Genomic DNA, 22,665 nt, shown 5'->3' with positions numbered 1-22,665 from the left:
AGACAGGGTATCAATATCAAACCCAACTAGGATCCATGAGGATGCAGGTTCAATCCCTGGCCTCGCTCAGTGGGTTAAGGATCCGGTGTTGCCATGAGCTGTGGTGTAGGTTGTAGACATGGCTCAGATCCAGCGTTGCTGTGGCTATGGTGTAGGCCAGCAGATGTAGCTCCAATTAGACCACTAGGCCTGGGAACCTCCACATACCACAGGCATGGCCCTAAAATAGCAAAAACAAAAAAACAAAAAAAAGTAAAATAAAAAAGTTAAAATATCCAATAGCAAAGTCAGTAAGTCCAGAGACCCCACCAACTCCCTTACCTTTCACTCTGACTGCCCTTGTGTTGAATATGATTAGCTGAGTGCTGTTCAAAGTAGTATTCCTCCAAGTTAAGCAGGAGCAAGGAAAACCTGAATTTGGAAAAAGACAAACCAACATGAGGTTTTAAATACAAGAAAGCAGAATGTTTCACATGTGTTCCCAAATTTCTAACCATTAAATCAACACATACTTATGTGTCAGGTACTCATCCAGAGAGATGTGCCCAGATATGCCAAAACATAAATCAATTGTTTACCAGGTGGGTTCACTACTCCCTTAAACTCCAAATTTCATGAAATGAGACTGACTCTTGCTCAAACGAAGCCCAGAGCTCTCCCACCTATGGGGTTTCTTTCCATCCTTTGTTTCCTAGGATTTCACACCTGGCTTTCCCACCACACACCCGGTCCAAGGTCGGGTGAGTTTCTCTTGCTACTCTCACTAGACCAGATGCCTCTGCCAGGCAGATCTTCAGCTATTCCCCCATCTAAATGCTTTGTACACAGTGGGTGTTTTGAAGATAAAAATAGGTTACATGAACTGAATGAGCCCGAAATAAAGTTTTCAATGCTTTAACCTTTTAAAAACAAAAATAGAAGTTTTTTTTCCCCCCTTTTTAAACTTTTTTTTTTTTTTAAACACAAAAAGTATCAATTTAGTTGCATGGCCACAGAAACAAATACATGGCAAAGAACAGCTGTTTTGCTCGTCTGGGGGTAAGGACCAGGAAACATCCACGGCACAGGCACATCCAGCATCACGGGGAAACATTTTCACAAAGCGTTTCACGTGGCACTTGTAATGGGTCTTGAAGTTCTGCTGTACTGGAGGAAGGGATCTCGACTAAACACAGCAGAAGGAACATGTTTATTTCTGCTCCCTTCAGAAACAACACTGAAATGGAAACAAGTATTTTCTAAGTAGCAAAACCCACCAACTAAAAAAAAAACTGGAAGGACATAAACAGCTATCAAATTTGTGAGAAATGGCAAGCAGACACAGGAGGAACAGCAGATGCCCCAGAAGGTACCAGTCAGGAGAAAACCTGCTGAGCCCCGGGACTTCCAGGAAGCTCCACGACCAAGAGGGCAGGGCACCAACATCACGTACCAAGAGGACAGGGACAGGGCTGGGGTGTGGCTGAAAGTCTGAATGAGGCCAGTGGTCAGATTCCTCCCGGCTGCTTCTCCCCACACTATTTCAATACAGAAATTAAATGAGAGGCTCCAAACTAGACCCCAAGGCGGTGGCTAGCAGGGCTATGGCATGAAAAGCAGGTGATTAAGCAGAAAGCAGGAAGTCATCTAACACTCCAAGCATCAGCCTGGTGGATTATTTCTGGAAAAAACGCAACAGCCCTAGAGAAAGACCTAGGGATGCTAGCATTTCAAAGAACCTCCTACATTATCCCGCGGGGAGGCTCAGCAGGAAAGGCTGCCCACAGTGACACAGACTCACACGCTTCACACCTGAAGATGAACAGACACCAAGATCACCAGCCTCTCACACGAAGGAAAAAAGACCAAACAAGCAGAACACAACCGGAAGGACCTGAGACAATGCAAAGGTCAGAAGCAAAGGTCAGAAGACTATATCCTTAACAAGGAAGAAGTTCTATCTGTGAAATAAGATACAGTTCACTTAAAATTGAATCAACAGAAAGAAAACCCATAGAATGACAACAGGAACCAGCTTTATCATAATAGGCAACACTTCTTCTGAGTTTTTGGGGGGGGGCTGTGCCCACGACATATGGAGGTTCCCAGACTGGGGGTTGAATCAGAGCTACCGCCACCGGCCACAGCCACGTGGGATCCAAGCCGCACCTGCCAGCCTATACCACAGCTCGTGGCAACGCTGGATCCTAACCCCAGAGTGAGGCCAGGGATGGAACCCACATCCTCATGGACACTAGCTGGGTTCTTAACCCACTGAGCCACAACAGGAACTCCCACAATAGGCAACTCTTATTGGCCTGTTCTACATTTTAAATTCCAGGAACAAGAATTAGTCACAGGCTAAACTGCCAGAGCTCAACATAAAACACTCATGATTAATACTTACTCTGAATTTCAATACAATCACAAGGGTTAGGACTGCGAGAAACAGTCCTTTGATGATGCAGCAGATGATTTCTAAGAAGGTGTAAGTCAGAGAGATGCTTACTAAGTACCCTGCCCCTTACTTTTCGCTCTTAATAAGCTGAAACCCTTTGCTTGGGCTGGAGCTGGGCAACCCTTCCTCCCATCTCCACACTCCTCCTCCTAGGAGTAAAGTAACTATCTGTCAACATGACAAAGGCATACTTTTATTGCTGTGAAACACAAGCAGCCTTCATAAACAACCAGGTCTTCCATATAGTTATTAAAATATAATCCTATCTTTAATATTCTTACAATGTCCATACCACCCAAAGTGATCTACAGGTTCAATGTAATCCCTACCAAAATCTCACTAGGCATTTATTGTAGAAATAGGAAAAAAATCCTAAAGTTGGAGTTCCTGGCATGGCGCAGTGGTTAACGAATCTGACTAGGAACCATGAGGTTGTGGGTTCGATCCCTGGCCTTGCTCAGTGGGTTAAGGGTCTGGCGTTGCTGTGAGCTATGGTGTGGGCCGCAGACACGGCTCGGATCCTGTGTGGCTGTGGCTCTGGCATAGGCCGGTGGCTATGGCTCTGATTAGACCTCTAGCCTGGGAACCTCCATATGCCGTGGGAGTGGCCCTAGAAAAGGCCAAAAAAGCAAAAAAAAAAAAAAAAAAATCCTAAAGTCCACATGGAATCAGATACCCAAAACAGAGAAAGAGAAAGCTGGAAGCCTGACAGCTCCGAGCCTCAAAAAGATACTGCAATCACAGTATTAGCACAGCATAAAGACAGACATAAGACCAATGGAATGGAAAGCTCAGAAATAAACTTCTATCAATGGATCTTTGACATGATATAGATATAACCAACTATTCAAAGCCAAAGGATTAAGAAACTTTTTTCTTTTCACTGAAGTGTTCAGTTATACCTGTTTTAAAATTTTTATAAGTAAAAATTGTTACAATAAAGTCTCAGTATCCTATGGAGCAAAAGGTTCCACGCTTTCAAGATACTTAAACACGTCTATAATCTGATTATCTCACTCACTAGCGTTATACCAGAGTGTGCGAGTTATTTCTTGAGGAGACTCTCGGCCCTGCTCCCGCGCATTCCTCAGCTAAACCCATCTTTACAGAGGTGTAGGGGCATTCTCCTGAGATAAAGTGATTCCCTCCTCGATTTAACTTTCCTAAAACAGGTGCTTCCCCATCCTGCTGTCACCTAAACTTGAAAGCATACTGTTCAACGCGAACCAACGACAGAAACAAGTTCCTCCGGGCGGCCCCCGAGTGACCCCGAACTCACAGCCACTCAACAATGACCCAGAGAGCGGAGCCAGGCGACGAGCTAGTCCATCCCTTCTCCGGGGTGCAGATGTGAACCAGGCTTCCCTGGACTGAGGAGGATGGAGACACGGGAGGGCGGCGGGGCACCTTCGAGATGCACACGTGGCAGAGGAAAGGGCATCACCTGTTTGCATCTCTATCTGAATAACCCAACACTCCCCTTAGGATAAGCCAGGCTGCCCCCCGCACTACACCTAGAGAGTTTATAAATCAGGCATCATCGTAAGTTCTTAAAATGGCCTCTGAAACAAGGAGTGAGGTTAAGAAAACGTTGAACAGACAAGGCCAAGAACACAGTCCTGTGACCCTGGCAGAAAGCTCCCCCAGTCATACATTGACAGCAACCTCAGAACAGTCAAATCAACCTTACTCCACCCAACTCTTACGAACATCAATTTCTCCTCAATTCTGCCATTAAGACATCACAAAAACAATTATTCTCTGCCAAAGTTCAGCTGAACCAAATCTACTGCATTTCCTAACCTACCAGTTGGAACGCTGTCCAAAGAGGTAAGGTCGGCATTAGAGGGACTTCAAAATGAATTCCTTCTAGAGACTGGTGACAACTTCCTCTTTCAATGATTTAAATCATCTGCCTGACCTAGAATTAGCACTAAACCTATGTATGCACTATGCTCTTCCGTTATGGTTCAAAGTCCCTAGACCACTGAAGTATGCCACCTGGTTCCAGACTCAAACTCTCCTAGGAGTTCATGCCAGGAGACCTCGCACACAGGTGCCTTTTGCACCCGCACCCATCTTTGGAGAGACTAGCCTGTCCCTTTCACTCTGATGGCATCATTAACCATACAAAATCAGAGCCACTTTCTCTTATCGATTTTACACTACTGGGCTAGGACCCAGGCAGCAGCCTGGTTTTAAACACAACTTTAGAAGTATTTAAAAGAAAGCAAAAACTTTTTGGGGGGAGTTCCCATCATGGCTCACTGGAAACAAATCTGACTAGCATCTATGAGGATGCAGGTTCGATCCCTGGCCTTGATCAGTGAGGTTAAGGATCTGGCATTTCCATGAGCTGTGGTGTAGGTCACAGACACAGCTCAGATCTGGCATGACTGAGGCGTAGGCCAATGGCTACAGCTCCAATTCTAACCCCTCACCTGGAAGCCTCCATATGCTGTGGCACGGGGGGGTGGGGGCTACGAAGACAAACTTTTGGAAAAAAAAATTTTTTTGGCTGCATCTGCATTATATGGAAGTTCCCAGGCCAGGGATGGAACCCATGCACAGCAGTGGCAATGCCAGATCCTTAACCTGTTGAGCCACAGGGGAACTCCAAAAAAAGCCTTTTTTAAAAAAATATCTGTAGCTTTTTAAAGCCACCACTCATCTAGGGTGCTAACTTTCTTGATGCTGACTTAAGGACTGTGACATCCTCTTAATCTGTCCTTGGCTGTTGCCCTATTGATTTTTAATTATAAGCTCAGAGGAACATTACCTGTACATCGGTCCACGTTTGCTTGTCTGATTTTCTGTAACACTTCAAAGGCCATTTGGATTGGATGTTTTGACTTACATTTTTAACAGTCTAACACACTTCCTGAGTCAACCATCTTTTCAGAACTGTCCTTTCTTGAAACTTAAATACATGCCTTCGAAAACCTTAGATTCCTTGCAGGACAGAATCCTTCTTAGTCCCCTTGGGCTTCAGCAATAAAACACTTGATATTATTGCCTTTTCTGAAAGCCTCCATCATTGCTGTGTGGTTAATTAATCTCTTTCATATTCAGAATCGTATCAAGTTCTCCACCTCTCTGCCTTAAGATATTTTAAAACTTCAATAAGGGAACTCAAGAAGGGTAATTTGATCTCATCAAGCACTGGTGACGCCAGGTCATGTTCTGAATTGCCATGTCCTGTTTTCAAGCTACATCAGGTATACAGCTGCCATTTTTCCACCCACTGAGGTGGCCTGTAAGAAGTGAGCGTGATTCTCTTCTCTGTTCCTCTTTCCAAACTGTCCGGGTTTTTCCATCTGGCTCATGGATTCCCTGCAGATGCAGAGCCTGATATTCAGAGTCCACTGCCTCACCTCCTAATGGGCTCTTCCATCTGAGTAGGTCTGCAGCCTTCCAGCACTGAGTCCAGTCTTGAGCTCCTAACAAGCTTCAGTGACACCCAAGACACCATCAATCCCGTTCAGCACCCAATTTGACATTACCCACGCTCTATGCACTTGCACAGACACATCTGCGTGACTACATGTTATTTCTAGTCTCTGAGCCAATTGTTTTCTCAGGTAAATGACTGGCCCCTCCTCCCCTGAACAACATTTCAAGGTCCTCGTCCTCCAGTGTAACAACTTTCCCCTCTGACTATGGGAGATGCAGTGATTTCCTGGCCAAGACATTTCAAGAAGTCAAGAGCCCTTTCATTGACACCCTCCACGAAGCCAGTGTTCCTAAGTCTCGACTGCCTGTGAGAACAAATGGCAAAGGTATCACCTAAGCCCTTCCATATCCTCACCAAGGGCCACAGCCCTAAGAGAGATGGAGCCTTCTCTAGCCCATCAAGAAGATAAAGGTGGGGAACTTCCCACTGTGGCATAGTGGAAATGAATCTCACTAGGAACCATGAGGTTGCAGGTTTGATCCCTGGCCTCGCTCAGTGGGTTAAGGATCTGGCATTGCTGTGAGCTGTGGTGTAGGTCACAGATGCAGCTTGGATCTGGTGCAGCTGAGGCACAGGCCAGCAGCTGTAGCTCCAAATTGACCACTAGCCTAGGAAACCTCCATATGCCATGAGTGCGGCCCTAAAAAGCCAAAAAAAAAAAAAAAAAAAGGTGGAAGATAGTTTAAAGAAATAATAATCTAGATGAAGCCTTAATTAGTGTTATCTATGACAGTGCTTCTCAAGCCTGAATCATCCAACGTTCCTGTTAAAAGGCAGAATCTGATGCTGCAGACCTGGAAGGAGCCTGGGATTCTGCATTTTCAAACAAGTTCCCAGGCAGGGCTGAAGCGAAGCCCAGGGACCACAGAGTAACAAGGTTCAAATGTCCAGGGAAACCTGGAGCATTCCTGAATCACTCAGTTTCAGAGCTCCCGTAAGAATACGTATCACCCTAGGATTTAAAGTGGAAGCAGCAGTGCTGAGGCTGCAAAGGGCCTGGACTGGATCCGAGAACCCTGCTCTGGCCTTCGAGCAGCCCAATCTGGGCTATTGGACTTTCCTCAGGCCTCCAACTATAAAGTGAAGGGTGGAAATATAGATTACCTCAAAAGTCCTTTCTCAATCAGTGGGTTTACAGATTAAATAAACCTCAGCTTAAAGAAAGCAGCAGGGATTCCACTTCACGGAATGGATTATGTATTACGGCAGGTTAGCTGTCCAAAAACAGTTTCCATACAGATCCTCTAAGATTGCTGAATTACTAAACACTTTAAATACTGGCTGACGCGATGGAAAAGCAAGGGCAAGTCTTAGACACGGAGCAGTTTCCCAGTTTAGCAGAGGGGCCACCATGGAGGGTGGGGGAGGGGGGAGGAGAGCCAGGGTCCCCCAGTGACTCTTGGAGGGTAGAAAACAAAAACACCCACCCTGCCTTCCCCAGAGGGACACAGCAGGACCTTGGCCCTGGGCTGAGGGCAAAACAAGTGTCCTTTATTTTATTTATATCTTTTTAGGGCCACACCCGCAGCATATGGAAGTTTCCAGGCTAGGTATTGAATTGGAGCTATAGCTGCTGGCCTACACCACAGCCACAGCAATGTGGGAGCCTTAACCCACTAAGTGGGGCCAGGGATCGAACCACATCCTCATGGATACTAGTCGGGTTCATTACCCCTGAGCCACAAAAACAGAAACTCCAAAACAAGTGTCCTTTAGAACCTGAAGCCACAAGCCTGCCTTACATACATACACTTGGGGCTAGAACTCACACTACCTATTCAGCCCAATAAAACGCAAGACAAATCAGTCTCCAACACCCCAGGTAGACATGCAAACACTTTCTGGAAGAATACATTGTAAACCCAGGCCTCCAAGAATTCTGAAAAATATCTCCAAGGAGGCCACGATCAAAGATCATAAAGCAAGCAAGAAAGTACTGAGAGCAGGTCAGTGTACACACAGCAAATTGCTCATCAAACCTGTAAAAACGGCTACAGAGAATTTACTTTGTTATCTGCTCATTACAAAGGTTAAAGAAACAGAAGGATGTCAAAAGTACAACAAAGAGGAGTTCCCCTTCACGGCTCAGTGGTTAAGAAACCCGACTAGGATCCATGAGGTTTCGGGTTCAATCCCTGGCCTCTCTCAGTGGGTTAAGGATCTGGTGTTGCCATGAACTGTGGTGTAGGTCACAGACATGGCTCAGATCCCGTGTTGCTGTGGCTGTGGTATAGGCTGGCAGCTGCAGCTCTGATTTGACCCCCCTTAGCCTGGGAACCTCCATATGCCGTGAATGTGTTCCTAAAATGCAAAACAACAACAACAACAACAAAGAGGAGTTCCTTGGTGGCTCAGTAGGCTAAGGATCAGCACTGCCACTGCTGTGGTTCAGGTTTGCTCCCTGGCCCAGGAACTTCCTCATGCCATGTGCATGGCCCCCCAAAAAAAGGGGGGGGGGGGCAAAAAGGTACAAACATACAGGCTTTTTAAAAAAAATGACTGGGAAGTTGCAAGTGACCCAAATAAAACCAGAAATTTAAAATATAATAATTGGGGGAGTTTCCATCATGGCTCAGCAGTAACAAACCCGACTAGTATCCATGAGGACACTGATTTGATCCCTAGTCACACTCAGTGGGTTAAAGGATCCTGCATTGCCATAAGCTCTGGTGTAGGTCCACAGATGGGGTTTGGATCTGGAGTTGCTGTGGCTGTGGTGTAGGCTGGTGGCTACAGCTCCGATTCAACCCCTAGCCTGGGAACTTCCATACGACACAGGCACTGCCTGAAAAAGCCAAAATTAAAAAATAAAAAGTCCATTATAAGCTGTATGTAAGAAATATGCCTAAGATATAAGGACACAGAAAAGGTGGAAGTAAAAGAAAAATTCTATATAATGCAAACTACTGAGAGAAAACTAAATAGCAAAATAGAAAAAAATCATCATTGATGAAAGGTTTGATTTGCTTCTTAGCTATTTTTTTTTTTTTTTTTTTTTTTGTTGTTGTATTTCTTGGCGCTACGCATATGAGGTTCAGCAGGGTGAATCGAGCTGTAGCACGGCTATGCAGAGCACAGCAACGCGGATCGAGCCGGTCTGCAACTACACCAGTACGCAACGCGGATCGTTACCACTAGCAAGGCAGGACGAACAACTCATGGTCTAGTCGATTCGTAACCACTGCGCCATGACGGGAACTCCAGAAGCTATCAATTCTAAGCTTAAATAGACTTAATAACATCCCCTGAAAATAGTAGCAGAAAATTGATGAAAACAAGATGAAATTAGCATCATGAAGCCTCTCTCACAAAAAATGTCATTAAATAAAAAACCTAAACAGGAGTTCCTGTTGTGGATCAGCAGTAACAAACCTGACTGTGATCCATGAGGGCACAGGTTCGATCCCTGGCCTCGATCAGTGGGTTAAGGATCTAGCGTTGGGGCTTGCAGGTCACAGATGGGACTTGGATCCTACACGCTGTGGCGAAGGCCAGCAGCTATAGCTCAGACTTGCCCCCTAGCATGGGAACCTCCATATGTCCCAGGTGGGGCCTTTTTAAAAAAACAAACAAATCAGTTAACAAGCTTAATGTAACAGATACACACAGAATATTGTATCTATATTTTTTTCCTTTGCTTTTTAGGGGTGTGGCTGTGGCTTATGGAGGTTCCCAGACTAGGAGTGGAATCAGAGCTACAGCCACCGCCTACACCACAGCCACAGCAATGCAGGAAGGATCCAAGATTTGTCTTCGACCTACACCACAGCTCTTGGCAATGCTGGATCCTTAACCCACTGAGCAAGGCCAGGGATTGAACCCGAGTCCTAATGGATCCTAGTCGGGTTCGTTAACTGCTGAGCCATGAAGGGAACTCCCAAAGTATTAGTACTATACAGACTTTATTCACTGAACACAGGTGAAAAAAATTTAACAAGGCAATTTTCAAAATCTATGAGTTGGAAATGTTAAATATGTGACGAGTAAAAGATGAAATCACAACAGTATTTAGGAAAAACCAAGTGATGAGTTCATTAAATACCATGTCCATTTTATATCACATTAGAAAAAAAATCAGACAGCAAACACCCAAAATCCATCTATGAGTAGATTCTAGTGTCTTCTTAAATGTCAGCCCTTTTGCAAGAAGTTAATTTAAGACCGCAACAAAGGAATACGGTGATAGGTTAGTCATGCATTTTGGGTAAAGCCAGTGTAAATTCTAAGTTATTCAAAAAACCTTGAACTCTTATTTCCTCTTTCACAGTTTTCTATGTAAGAACAATAAATCCTATTTGTTTATATCAGTTATGTAGATTTCTCAACACATTAGCATTCCTAATTGAGAGCTGACTCAGCAGTTTATCTCCATTGTCAACACCTGAGGTATGCCTTAGAGACATTAAAAGAATAGGATTATTAGGTCTTAAAGATTAAACTAGAGTAAAACAAACCACTTCGCCATCCCAGTACTTTTTAGTACAAATACAGAATCAATGGACTAAATAAACGTATTAAGTAAAAGACATTTAACATCAGCCGAGAAACTTAACATCGGCATGACCAAGAGAATTACACACACGTGGAATATGTGAAGCAAAGTTTAAGTCAGAAATGCCTGCAGAACTATTAATGTAATACTGGAGCCAATACAGAATTCACGACCATGTTTTATCTTGGAATGACAGCTTACAAGCCTCAGGCCCTCTGTTCTATGACACGAGAGAAAACACTCTCCCAGGAGGGACATGCCTCAAAGGATCTCAATTTGTTCACTCAAGAACGAGCTGGAGACCTATCGCCCCACTGCTAGACATGAAGATGTTTAACAGCTCACTTCTAAATCTTAAAATAGAAATATCTTCAGTTGCAGCAGCCTGTAGAATGCCGTCACATGCGAACCGACCACACACGTCTGCCATTCCCAACCCTCCTAGAGGAGGTGGTGTGAATTGCCTTTTTAATCTTTGCACTTTTCTTCATTAACACTTCCTTGCACAGAACATTGCAGAACAGTAAGATCAATATGGTTCCTTCCGTCTCAGTCTTGACCAGGATACTGGTGTACTTAATCTGAAGAGCTAAGTATCTCTTGGTTCTCTAATACTGAAAATTAACCCGAGTGTTTCTTTATAGCATCACCAATAAGTGATACCACCATATGATTGTTCAAACCTGAAGCCCTATGTTTAGCAAGTCAAAATACAAGACATCTAGTTAAACTGGAAGTTCAGATAAAAAGATTTTTTTTGGTTTAGAATATGTACCAAATATCACACGGGATATTTATACTAAAATACTATTCAGTGTTCATCTGAAAGTATAACTGGAAATCCTGGATTTTACATGACAGCTCTAGCTGCGATTCTTTCTATGCCTCCCACACATAGTCCACCCCACCAAGACCTATCAATTCTACCTAAGAAGATCTAAAATCCACCCAGTTCTCTCCATTTCTTCTGCTACCACCTTGACCTAAGCCATCAACGTAAGAATCTCCCAACAGTCTCTCTATGCTTCTACTTCTGTAGAAATATCACCTGCTCTCAGAGTACCAGCCTCAACTTAACATTGAGAAATAAATGCCAACCTCAAGTTGTTCCTTGCTGGGGTCATTATTTGATCATGGTAGAATCTAAAAATCTCTCAAGCAGAGTGAGCAGGACGAATGAACTTGCAACTCTGAAGAGGTGAGGCTGTTCCTGGGTGACCTCCGACACAGTTCCCAGGAAAGTAACAGTTCTCTTGGGCAGACGGGCAGTCAGTGACCTCTATCATTTTGCTAAATGACGTTTATTGCCTCAAAGAGATAAGCTAGAAAACATCTGTGCTGCAACAGTAAATCTGGGGTTCAATAAAGTTGGTTTAAAATATTCTTGACTTTCAGAAAGAATTCTAAGATTCAGAAAGATTCTGCTTGATTGTGAAAGATTCCTGTCATTCCATCTCTGCCGTATAGACACCATTCCGATGCGTCCACCAACCCGAGGTTGCAAAGCATCAAAGAATGTGGGCAGCCAGCAGGGGGATTCAAAGAAAAATAAAACATGTGGCACCTTTTTTGATTTCCGATGCTCAGAAAGTTAGTTGCTGCCTCCTAACTGATGAATATGGATTTTGGTTTTGAGAACTAGTCACCACCGAGTGCTGCTAGCCTGTCCCGGTGCGTTGTCAATGGAGACCAACAAAGCAGATTCTACGCAGAAGTTCAAGTGCAGACTTTACTATTTGTGGGAAACTGCAGAGCTGAACAAGCAAACCAAATTAAACACAAATGACTGCAGTGAAGATAATTGGCAGATGGAAAGAAAACAGCTTTCCCAAATCAAAGAGGCCATAGAGTTGTTACAAATGACACTTAGATCATAGAACATGATGGCAATTCAAGAGTTTCAAAGTTCTTACAATGTCACTTTGAACATTCATCTATTTAATACAGAATACCAAGTCTTAATGTTTTGTGGCATTGAACAAAGAAACTATTCAAGCTCTTTCCTCATGAAACAAGCATTACAAACAGCTTCTACAAGTGAGTTACTTTATTTAGGGTCCAATTGTTAATAAACAAGGCTTTTTGTAGATAAAAGCTAATCCCGCCACCAAAATCATTCTTGAAAGCCTTTTCCAAGATACTTTTTTTGGTATATCTTCTTCTCTACAGCAGGAAATGAACTGTCGAACTATGGCTATTCCGGCAGAAACCAACGTTCGAGATTAGAAAAGGATATAAAGTTTGCCCGGGGGGTCCAGTCACCTCTACAGAAGTGTAGCTGCTTTAGGATCACACAAGTCTGAAAGACTACACTTGCATGTTCGGCAGGATCTCCTGTGTCGGTCTCCTCTGATCACACAACGTGACCAGCTCGCGCTCCGAGATTACTGGCTCCCACAACCAAAACAAAGCACTGACTGACGCACTGCCTTTCCTTTGGGGCCGCAGACCCTAAGACCAGCAGGTTCAGTCACTAGACAGACCTTTAAGTACAATGACAGCAGAGGTGGGCATCAGATGAGGGACTTTCCTTGGGGACTGAGGATCAGTAACTGAACCCGAACTTCTTTCTCCCGTTTTAGCCTCTGCCCAGGGCTAGGGGGGACCCCAAGTCCTGGGGGGAAGCCGGGAATAAAGACGGCAGGGGTCTCAGCGACCAGGAAGCATAGCTCCCCTCCAGTACACTCAGGATAAGGTCCAGCGCTCAGTACAAAGCGTATGGGGAGCTGGCCCGTGGCTTTTCTCCAAAGGGGCCTTCCTGGAGGCGCTCTCCCGCCCCCGTGGGGCACTTGCTTTAGGGCTGAGGTTGGCAGTAAAAAGGCGCGGTGACCGCGCAGCAGCCGCCACGCCGCGGACGGGTGGTCGCCGGTTCGCGCTGGGCCGCCCGAGGCCGGGAGCTGCGATCCAACCCGGGAACGTCCAGCCCGCTGAACCCAGCCCGCCACTCCCGCGGGGGCCCGAGCGGCCGCTTCCGGGTGAGCCAGCCCAGCCGCCGGCTCCCGCGTGGCTGCCCGGCTCCGCCGCGGGATCGGCCCGGCTCGAGCCCCAGCCCCGCGCTGGGCACTCACCTCTCCCTGGAGTACAGCTGCAGCTGCCGCTCCCGCTGCTTCTTCCGGATGAACGCCATGGAGGGCGGGCTCGGCTGCGCCGCTGCGAGGAGGGCGCGGGCGGCCTGGCCCAGGGAGCGCGCCTGCGGCCTGGCGTCCGGCGTCGGCCGCGCTCAGCGCAGCATCCTCTCCGCGTGGGGACTCGGCGCCGTGACTCAGGCCGGAGGAGGGGCGCACGGGGACCCAGGAGGGCCAGTCCTCACCCCTGAAGCCTCCGCCGCCCCAGTTCTGTATTTTACAGCTGAAGATGGAAGCTTGCCCGTAAACTGCCAATGCGTCGGCCACAGGAGCTCCGAACAACATTTGGGTCTAGAATCTCTTGGTAATTAGTCACATGACTGTTTTTAACATGTGAGATATAACTCACATGCCCAACAATTCACCTATCTAAAGCATACCGTTCACTAGGTGTTAGGATCATTACAGGTGTGGACATCTCTCTGCAGCTCAAACCCAGCAGGAGTTGGGAGGGTGGGGGGGAGGGGCAGTGGAGGGCTTCCTGGGCACAGAGGCCTTTCAGCAGCTCCTGTTTCTTGTTTGAAGAAAAAGGCTTTAGTCTCCTAGGCCTGCCCTGAATTCCAAAGGTTACTAACCTGGGTAGTGAGAGAATGCAGACACAAAGGGAAAGGGGTCAAACACTGGTCTATCTACAAAGTTCTAGGTCAAGGGACACACATTCATGGCTCTGAGCTCTTCTGCAGGAGTTAAGGACCCCCGGCCACGTGGAAGGTGGTAACTTCAGGCTGTGTACAAGATTCTGGAACACCAACCAATCACAATAAAGTCACACACCCTTCACCCCAAATTCTGCCTGTTAAAAACTCTTCCCTGAAGTCCAGCCAGGAGTTGGAGTTTTCGGAGCAGGAGTCACCCAGCTACCCGTCCTCTTTGGTTGGTCCCACAGTAAATCTTTCTCTGCTCCAAACTCTGACATTTCAGTTGAGTGGTCTCACTGTGCTTCAGGCACAAGACCTTTGGCTCCACAGCAGTCTGAAATATTTGCATCACCTGAAGTTTGGAACTTGCCATCAGCCTCTACACGGAGTAAAACATGAGGCACTGCAGCTGCCAACCCACCGCACCTGGAATGGAGCTCAGCCTGGAGACCAGGAGTGAGGCACTCTGTGCTCTGGGAAAACTGGAAGAACAGGTCTTCAGATATTTTTATAAGATTTATGAGCCCAACTCTTGCATCTCATATCTAGAAAAACACTAAATCCTTCAATGATGACTGAGGTCTGCGGCTATTAGCCGCCTTCATGAAACCAGCAGCAAACTTCATAAAATGTGTGCATAGCTGCAGGCCCCTTCCCCTTTACGACAATAGTCCCCGTTTCCTCCAGGGGAGTATTTCAGAGCTATCTGAAACACTGCCTCCTGGGCTATAGTTAGTGGACAAAAAGATTTGTCATCTCAGAGAACAGGCACTCCCAAAGGTGGGCCAGCGAGCCCTGAGGGAACTCAGGCAAGAAACAAAGACTGGCCCACAGCTGAGAGGCATTATCAAAAGAGTGAGTCCAGTAAGCCCACACCTTTATGTCTTCCCACAGAAACTGGTTTTCTATAAATCATTCTGTAAATCTGATTACCTGTAAAACTTTGTTCCTACCCTTCACTTTGTTGGGAAACTCAAAGATTCCAGCACCCCCACGTCGCCTCTTCGAGTGGTCTCCCAGGCTTAAGGCCCAATTTCCCCTCAAATAAAACTTCACTCTCAACTTTCAGGTTTTTTTTTTAGTTGATGACTTAAAGAAACCCCTAGCCTTTAGATACCAGTCCCACCCACACCCCAATACTCTTCAGTTATCCATACAAGCCCCCCAATTCCAGCAAGCACCAATCAACTCTGTCCCTAAGAATTGGCCTATTTGGACATTGCATATAAATGCAACCCCGAGATTACCCAGCCTTTTATGTCTGGCTTCTTTTAGTATACAGTGTTTTCAAGGGCCATCCCTGACTTGGGGGTGGGGTGGGGCAGAAAGGAGCCAGGGATGGCTATCTGGACATAAGGGAAGCCACCTTGGGCTTAAGCCATTTTGTGATCTAAGCCTGGCCTCAAGGCTTGTCCTGGAGCAGGTCTCAGTAATAATGATCTTAACTTTGTCGTTTTGTTCTCATATCAGGCAAGAGAAACAAGGATAGGCAAAGGGGACAAATCAATTGTGAAGACCCCCAGTTCCATTTCAGCGGTGAAGACTAGCCTAAAGCACCCTCTTGAGGGGGTTTTGCAGAATTTCAATCCCCCCTCCACACTCAACCGCCAGATCTACTGGAATCTCAGTGATAATGATGTTGACCTTTTCTGACCCTCATGACATCAATTAAAGTTTGGACTCTGCCTCCTGCCCAAGCCCTCTCATGAATATGCATGAACCCGCAGCATAAGACCTCCACAATTTCCTTGTTGCAGAGACAGGGCTTTGGAAGCATCCCAAGTGGTTTCCTTACCCACCGAGAGTAATTATAAAACCCTTCCTTCTCCCCCATCTTCAGCTTGGTTTTTTTCGCTCAACACCCACCACGCAGTCAGCCTGGTCTTCACATAAGAATTCTTAATTCTTTTTTATGGCTGAGTAACATCCCGTTGTAGGGATACACCATTCTGTTCATCTATTCAGCAGCTGATGAACTTCGCAGGTGTTTACACCATCTGGTTATTACAAATATGACTATGAACGTTCATGTCCAAGTTTTCGTATAGACACTATGTTTTCATGTCTGTTGACTACATATCCAAGTTACTATATGACTCAGCAATTCCGCTCCATTTAAGACATCTGAGAAACTTCCAAGTGTTTTCCAAAGTGGCTGCACCATTTTATATTTCTACCAGCAGTGTAGGAGGATTCCACATTCTTCACATCCTCGGCTATGCTTATGTGGTTTTTTTTGTTTTGTTTTAAAAGAGGCCACACCCCCGGCACAGGGATCTGACTTTTTGGTTATTGCTACCCTAGTGCGTGTGAAGGGCAGTTTCTTTGTATAGCCTCAAGGTTAGCCTGTTGTTTACCTTGGAGGGAGTCTTCTTAGGGCCACACCTGAAGGCTATGGAAGTTCCTGGGCAGGGGTCAAATCGCAGCCCCTGGGGACGACTCCACAGCCACAGCAAAACCGCCTCCTAACCACATCTGAGACCTACGCCTCAGCTTGAGGGGACGCCAGATTATTAATCCACTGATCAAGGACAAGGGATTGAACCCACATCCTCATGGATACAGCATCGTGTCCTTAATCTGCTGCCACAACAGAACTCTAAGGGATTCTTAAATAACTCTAAGTTGTATATATGCTGACACCACATAACTTGCAGGCCAGTTTCTGCAGGGTTATGTTTTTAAAGCTTCAAGGTCAATGTGTATTTCAGCTAAGTATGTGGGAAAAAATGACCTGCATCACGTGGGCACTGTTACAATGTTTTTGGAATGAATAAAGGTGCACAGGTGCCCTGGGACAGGGATTGAGTCTATTTCATATGACCATGCGTTACACAGAACCAACACCTGTGAAGAGATGGAGATGTTTCCTATAGGAAATTGTGATGTGGTCCAATAGCCAAAACATGAACCCATACATCATGAACTCAAATTTGCCAAGAAGTTCAATATGGCAACTTTATGAGAAGTACTGCAATAGATGTTGCAAGTTCAGAATAACGCAGTTTAGATGGAATAAGGCAAGAAAACAAGCATCCAAGTTTTTAAACATTAAGTGATAAGTGATGTGATCCTGGCTGTTGGAGACCAAGAGCCTCTCCCTGACCAAAAGGGAGCCAGACACCTTTCGAGCCTGCTTCTCAACTAGGCTCAGCCTTGGCCTAGGAAAGCCACAGACCCTCAGCCCCAAGGCTTAAACAAACACTAGCATCACTCCTGACTGCTCAGGGTCTCATCCCTAGCAGACCTCAGCCCCCCCCTTAAAGTGCCTGAGAAAGCTCTGGGCTGCCCAGCAATTCAGTTACAGCCAACACCTGACACGTTGGGCGTTTCACGAAGGACTTACAGCTGTGACTTCTCTGTACCCTCGAGATGCGTTTGCATCTTCTGCAACCCAAGAGTTCCTCTCTCAAGGACTCAAGCCACTCTTCTGAAAGGTATTCACCAGGAAGGCTAGGTTTCTGTCATCTGGCCCGTGGGACGTTAACTGCCAGCCAGCAGACACACGGCACTTACAGTGATCCAATTCGTGCCATTTTTCACTTCCCAGCCTCATCTCTGATGAGAGAAGGGGAAGAAATGAGCTCAGAAGCATCTTCTCGAATAACAGCTCATATGGGGATGTTTCTGCTGTTCCAGAGTTTGTGTTTGGGGAGAAGGAGGGAAGACTGAAGTGAGAACTTCTTCGTCCCCCACCCTTCCCTTCAAGCCCCCTAGCTTAGCAGCACCTGCTCAGGGTCCCCACCCCTGGTATTCCTAACTGTATATATACTTGTTCCCAAAGACCGGCTTCTCTTTCTCCTCAACGGCTTCTCCTTTGTAATTATCCTTTCTCTCTCCTGTCTTATTTCTCCCTCACTGGAATCATTCTTATCCAAACATAAAGTTTTCAAAAGATGTTTCCTTTATCGCCAAATCTCCCTCCAGCTCCCCATTTTTAGCAAAACTGGGGTCGTCTGCCTCCCACGCATCCCCATTTCCTTGCCCTGCGTGGCCATCAACCCACCCCACCTGGGATTGTTTCCACTGTGATGCTCCTCAGGTCGCCATGTCCACTGGTCACTGTCTGGCCTTCAGCCCTCTGGACGCTCAGAATTCGGCCCAGGCGTACGTGGCTTTGGAGGCAGCTCCCAGGCAGGGCTCCCCCCTCGCCTCCCTCCGAGACCACGTCTTGGGCTTTCCTGCCTTGCTTCTCCCTCTTCCTCCACCTCCTGGGTTGGTTTCTCTGACTTCTTCACGCTGATCCTCTGTCTTCGTTGCACGGATCATTCCCACCAGTACCATTTCGGTGGGAGCGGTGGGGGTGGGGTTACTGTTTTCCGTGTCTGTGTGTGTGTGTGTATTACACAGAATAGCAAATTCTAGGGCTTTATCTGGTGCCTGCCCACGGGGAAGGCATGAAGGGAAACCTCAGATACACAGCCCAGTCAAAGCTCTCTCGAGGCGGACTTCGGGCCCCATGTGCTAGTGGATGGCTCCTCAAGCCTTTCCACGCCTGGCCTGTGTTTCCCCACATCGCAGTGTCCACGGGAGTGGCCCGGGCATCCTGGCTGCCCCTCCAAGGCCCTGCTTGCCCAGCTCAGGCCCGGAGACAGAGGCCAACATCTGCCAAGGGAGACGTCGGAGGTTCAGGGGGCCAGGGAGGGGGGCTTACCCGTCTGAAGCAGAGCCCGCAGGGCACCCCAGCGTGCGTGGCATCAGGAGCAGGACGCAGAGACAAACTTCACTTGCGGGAAGAGGTTGCCAGTTCTTATAGGGAGAATGGGTCAGGTGGGCTTGTTAGTTCCCAGGGAAACCAGCGAGGGTCTCGCTCCTCACTCCCCTTTGATAGAACAAGCAGCAGCTGGGCTGAGCAGGCGTGTAGGAAGGTCAGCCTGTGAATGGGGTGCAGGTGGGCAGTGCTGGGCAGGCAGGGCTGGACGCAGAGCAAGAGAACAGCCATCTTGAGCGACTGAACCAGGCGGCGGCTCCCTGCCCGCTGCTTCCTTCTGCTCCCTGTGCCCACTGTGTGGGTCCTTCCCACTGGTGCCAGTGGGTGCGGCTGGGGGAGGGTACCATCTTCTGGGTGTGCGTGAATTAAATTGAGCAGCGAATTTCCTTGGTTTTATTACGCAGCTAACTTCCAGGGAAGACAGGAGGAAAAATCTCAGGGTACACAGCCAAGGAGAAGCTTTCAGTGGAGGATGAATGAGAGGTTGCTTTGAAACCTATGCCCCTCAGGAGACAGAAGTTTGAGTCAGAACACTGGACTTCCAATAAGGCTGAAGAAAGTCGAGCCCGTGTTTCCTTGGCCTTGCCTTGTTAACCATGTTAGTCTGAGGTACTAACACCTGCCTTAGATGGAGATGATTAAGCATCGCAGGAGACCTCACATCCTCTGCTCCCCATTTTTCATCCTCATAAAACTAGGAGCTTTCTTGAAACAATTTCCACTCGAAGCTATTTTGCGATGGCAAACATATTTTTGAGCTCTCGGTAATGTTTTTATTTTCACTTCACTAAGATCTAAAAACTTCCAAGAGCTTTGTACTCATCAGGTTTAAAAAGCTGCTTTTGCTTGCAGCTGAAGCTAGGAAAATTTCTGTGCCTTTCCTTTGCAGGATGCCATCTGAGGAAACAAAAATATTGCTTTGACTGTATTCTGTTTGTAAAATAAATATTTTTTATGAGTGTGTGTTTTGAAAAATGTCTGGTTAAGTTTTTTTGTGTTTTTTGCTTTTTTAGGGCCCTACCCTTGGCATATGGAGGTTCCCAGGCTAGGGGTCAAATTGGAGGTGCAGCTGCCAGCCTACCCCACAGCTACAGCAATATGGGGTCCAAGCCACATCTTGACCTATACCACAGCTCACAGCAACGCCAGATCTTTAACCCACTAATCAAGGCCAGGGATCGTGCCTGCAACCTCATGGTTACTGATCGGATTCATTAACTGCTGAGCAACGAAGGAAACTCCTGGTTAAGCTATTTTTTAAAAGCTTCTGAAAGGGAGTTCCCTGTAGCACAGTGGGCTAAGGATGCAGTGTTGTCACAGCTGTGGCTCGGGTCCTGCTGTGACTCAGGTTCGATCCCTGGCTCAGGAACTTCCACATGTCACAGGAGTGGCCAAAAAGAAAGAAAGAAAAAAAAAAAAAACAACCTTATGAAAGCATAAATACTTAACTATTTATTGAGTCAGAAGTGGTGATGTACACTGTTTCACAGAGGCCCGGACATCAGCTTTCTCCTGTGTATGCTACGATTCCTTCCTTAGGTCTCTGAGCCTCTGTTCTCTCCACCTATGACCCCTGTTTACTTTCTCCCACCACTTCTCCCCGTTGCAATCCTACCACTTCTAGACTCTGTGGTCTTCCCTGATGTTCACGGGGAGTTCGACTCATACCCGTTCCCTCAGAACGTTTCTTTTCTTTTCTTTTCTTTTTTTTTTTTTTTTTTTTTTTTTCTTTTTCTAGGGCCGCATCCAAGGCACATGGAGGTTCCCAGGCTAGGGGTCTAATCGGAGCTATAGCCGCTGGCCTACACCACAGCCACAGCAACATGGGATCTGAGCCACCTCTGCAACCTACACCCCAGCTCATAGCAACACCAGATCCTTAACCCACTGAGCAAGGCCAGGGATCAAACCCACAACCTCATGGTTCCTAGTCGGATTTGTTAACCACTGAGCTGTGACGGGAACTCCAGAACGTTTCTTTCTCACAGTAGAAGGCAGAAAGGTTGGTGGCGCTAGGTCGTGACTTGACAGACCTCACAGTCCGACGGGACTTTGGCAGGAATCCCATTCCCCTGACACTTTGCAGGTCTGTCTCCCCATTGGGTTGGAACCTTCTGGGAGCCGGAAAGAGTGACTTGCTGGTCTTCATTTCCACATTGCCCCTCACTGCAGGAGGGTGAGACTTAGGAGGCTCAATCAACATGCTAAATAGCACACTTTTTAAAATTACACTCGGTTATGTTTTGTTCTACTTTAACAGAAAACTCAGTCAGTGGCTGGAGCTCATCTTCTCATTGGCGCTGTTTGAGGAGCTTATTTGTCCCATGCCTTTTCTCTTGTCTTGTGGTCTTTTGGTCACAAGATCGCTGCTTCGTCACCACCATCGACCTTGGTTCTGAGCAGAAGTGAGGAGGAGAGGCAGTTAGCTTTGTTTGTTTCCCTTGCCAGACAACCAAAAGCACTGCCTGAAAACGCTTAAGACTCCCAGTTATGTCTCATCAGCCAGAACCCTCATGAGGGCAGACCCAGAGCAGCAGTGGAGGGTAAGGAAACAAGGATTTAAAGTGTGCAGGCAGGGAGTTCCCATTGTGACAAATCCGACCAGTATCTGTAAGGATGAGGATTTGATCCCTGGCCTCACTTGGGGGGTTAAGGACCCGGCGTTGCTGTGAGCCGAGGTGTAGGTCGAAAACACTGCTTGAATCCTGCATTGCTGTAGGCCAGTGGCTACAGCTTTAATTCCAACCTTGGCCTGGAAACGTCCAGGTGCCACAGGTGCAGCCATAAAAAGACAAAATAAAATTTTAAAAAACAACAAAAATTGCAGGCAGGACGGTGGCAAGCAGCCAGGCAGACGGGGTAGGAATGCTCCTGGGTCACCCGATGAGCAGTGTGTACCCCACTGCTAAGGTAAAAGCAGCCAAGGACTGGACATTGAGAGTTTGAAGGAAGATCCCTCTGTGAGACTTTTACTTTCTTTATTTTCTCTTCAATAAACATCCGTTGACTGTTTACTATATGCCGGGAAATGTTCTAGGTGATGGAGACACAGGTGTGAATAAAACAAAGTCTTACCTTCAATTTTTTTTTTTTACTTTACTTTTTTTTCTTTTTACAGCCACACCCACGACATATGGAAGATCTCAAGCCAAGGGTTGAATTGGAGCTGCTGCTACCAGCCTATAGCAACGCTGGATCCCAGCTGCATCTGCCACAGCTTGCGGCAACGCCAGATCCTTAACCCACTGAGCAAGGCCAGGGATCAAACTTGCGGCCTCAAGGATACCCATCAGGTTCTTAACCCACTGAGCAACAGCAGGAACTCCCACTCTGGTGGTGTCTCGGGAGCACTGGGACACAGGTTAGATCCCCAACCCAGCATGATGGGTTAGGGATCCAGCATTGCCACTGCTCTGGCTTAGGTTGCAACTGTGGCTCAGATCTGATCCCTGGCCTGGGACCTCCAAATGCTGCAAGGGACCCAAAAAAGAAAAAAAGAAAGAAAGAAAAATAGAGCAGAGGAAGGGATAGAGTTTGAAGGGGATAGGTACTGTTTTAGATAAGGGAGTCCTTGAATCTCCTTCTGATGAAAGCTGAGCTGGTAAATGAGTGAAATCAGAGACTGAAGTGTGAAGATCTCGGGCAAAGGCATCCGGACAGAAGGACTGGTCAGTGCACAGCCTCAAGGAGGGAGCTGAAGCCCCCGAGGGAGGGGGCAGAGAACACAGAGAGCCAGGGAGGGCGCTGGACCAGTCATCATTATTGTCATTGTTAATAATGTGCCACAGAAGCCACTGAAGGATTAAGC

At 46.8% G+C, this 22,665-nt stretch overlaps 1 protein-coding gene across 6 annotated transcripts in view; it reads right to left on the bottom strand.

The window, feature by feature from the left end:
• Positions 1-18,896, bottom strand: part of NSMAF (neutral sphingomyelinase activation associated factor) — a 65,194-nt gene extending 46,298 nt beyond the window's left edge. For 2 of the 6 annotated variants that reach the window (XM_005663082.3, XM_013996749.2), the window contains exons 1-3: positions 17,493-17,581; positions 13,452-14,628; positions 322-411 (exon numbers count right to left, since the gene is read on the bottom strand). In XM_005663082.3, coding sequence (XP_005663139.1) covers positions 322-411; positions 13,452-13,510 — 149 coding nt within the window. In that variant the 5' untranslated portion in view covers positions 13,511-14,628; positions 17,493-17,581. Of the gene's footprint in view, positions 1-321; positions 412-4,244; positions 4,716-11,481; positions 11,926-13,451; positions 14,629-17,492; positions 17,582-18,800 lie in introns of those variants that run through there. The other 4 variants (XM_021089345.1, XM_021089346.1, XM_013996748.2 and 1 more) reach the window with 4 other exon arrangements.

This window comes from Sus scrofa, chromosome 4, assembly GCF_000003025.6.
Source record: "Sus scrofa isolate TJ Tabasco breed Duroc chromosome 4, Sscrofa11.1, whole genome shotgun sequence".
In the NCBI taxonomy this organism is placed as follows: Eukaryota; Metazoa; Chordata; class Mammalia; order Artiodactyla; family Suidae; genus Sus; species Sus scrofa.
This window is presented reverse-complemented; position numbering and strand designations above follow the sequence as displayed.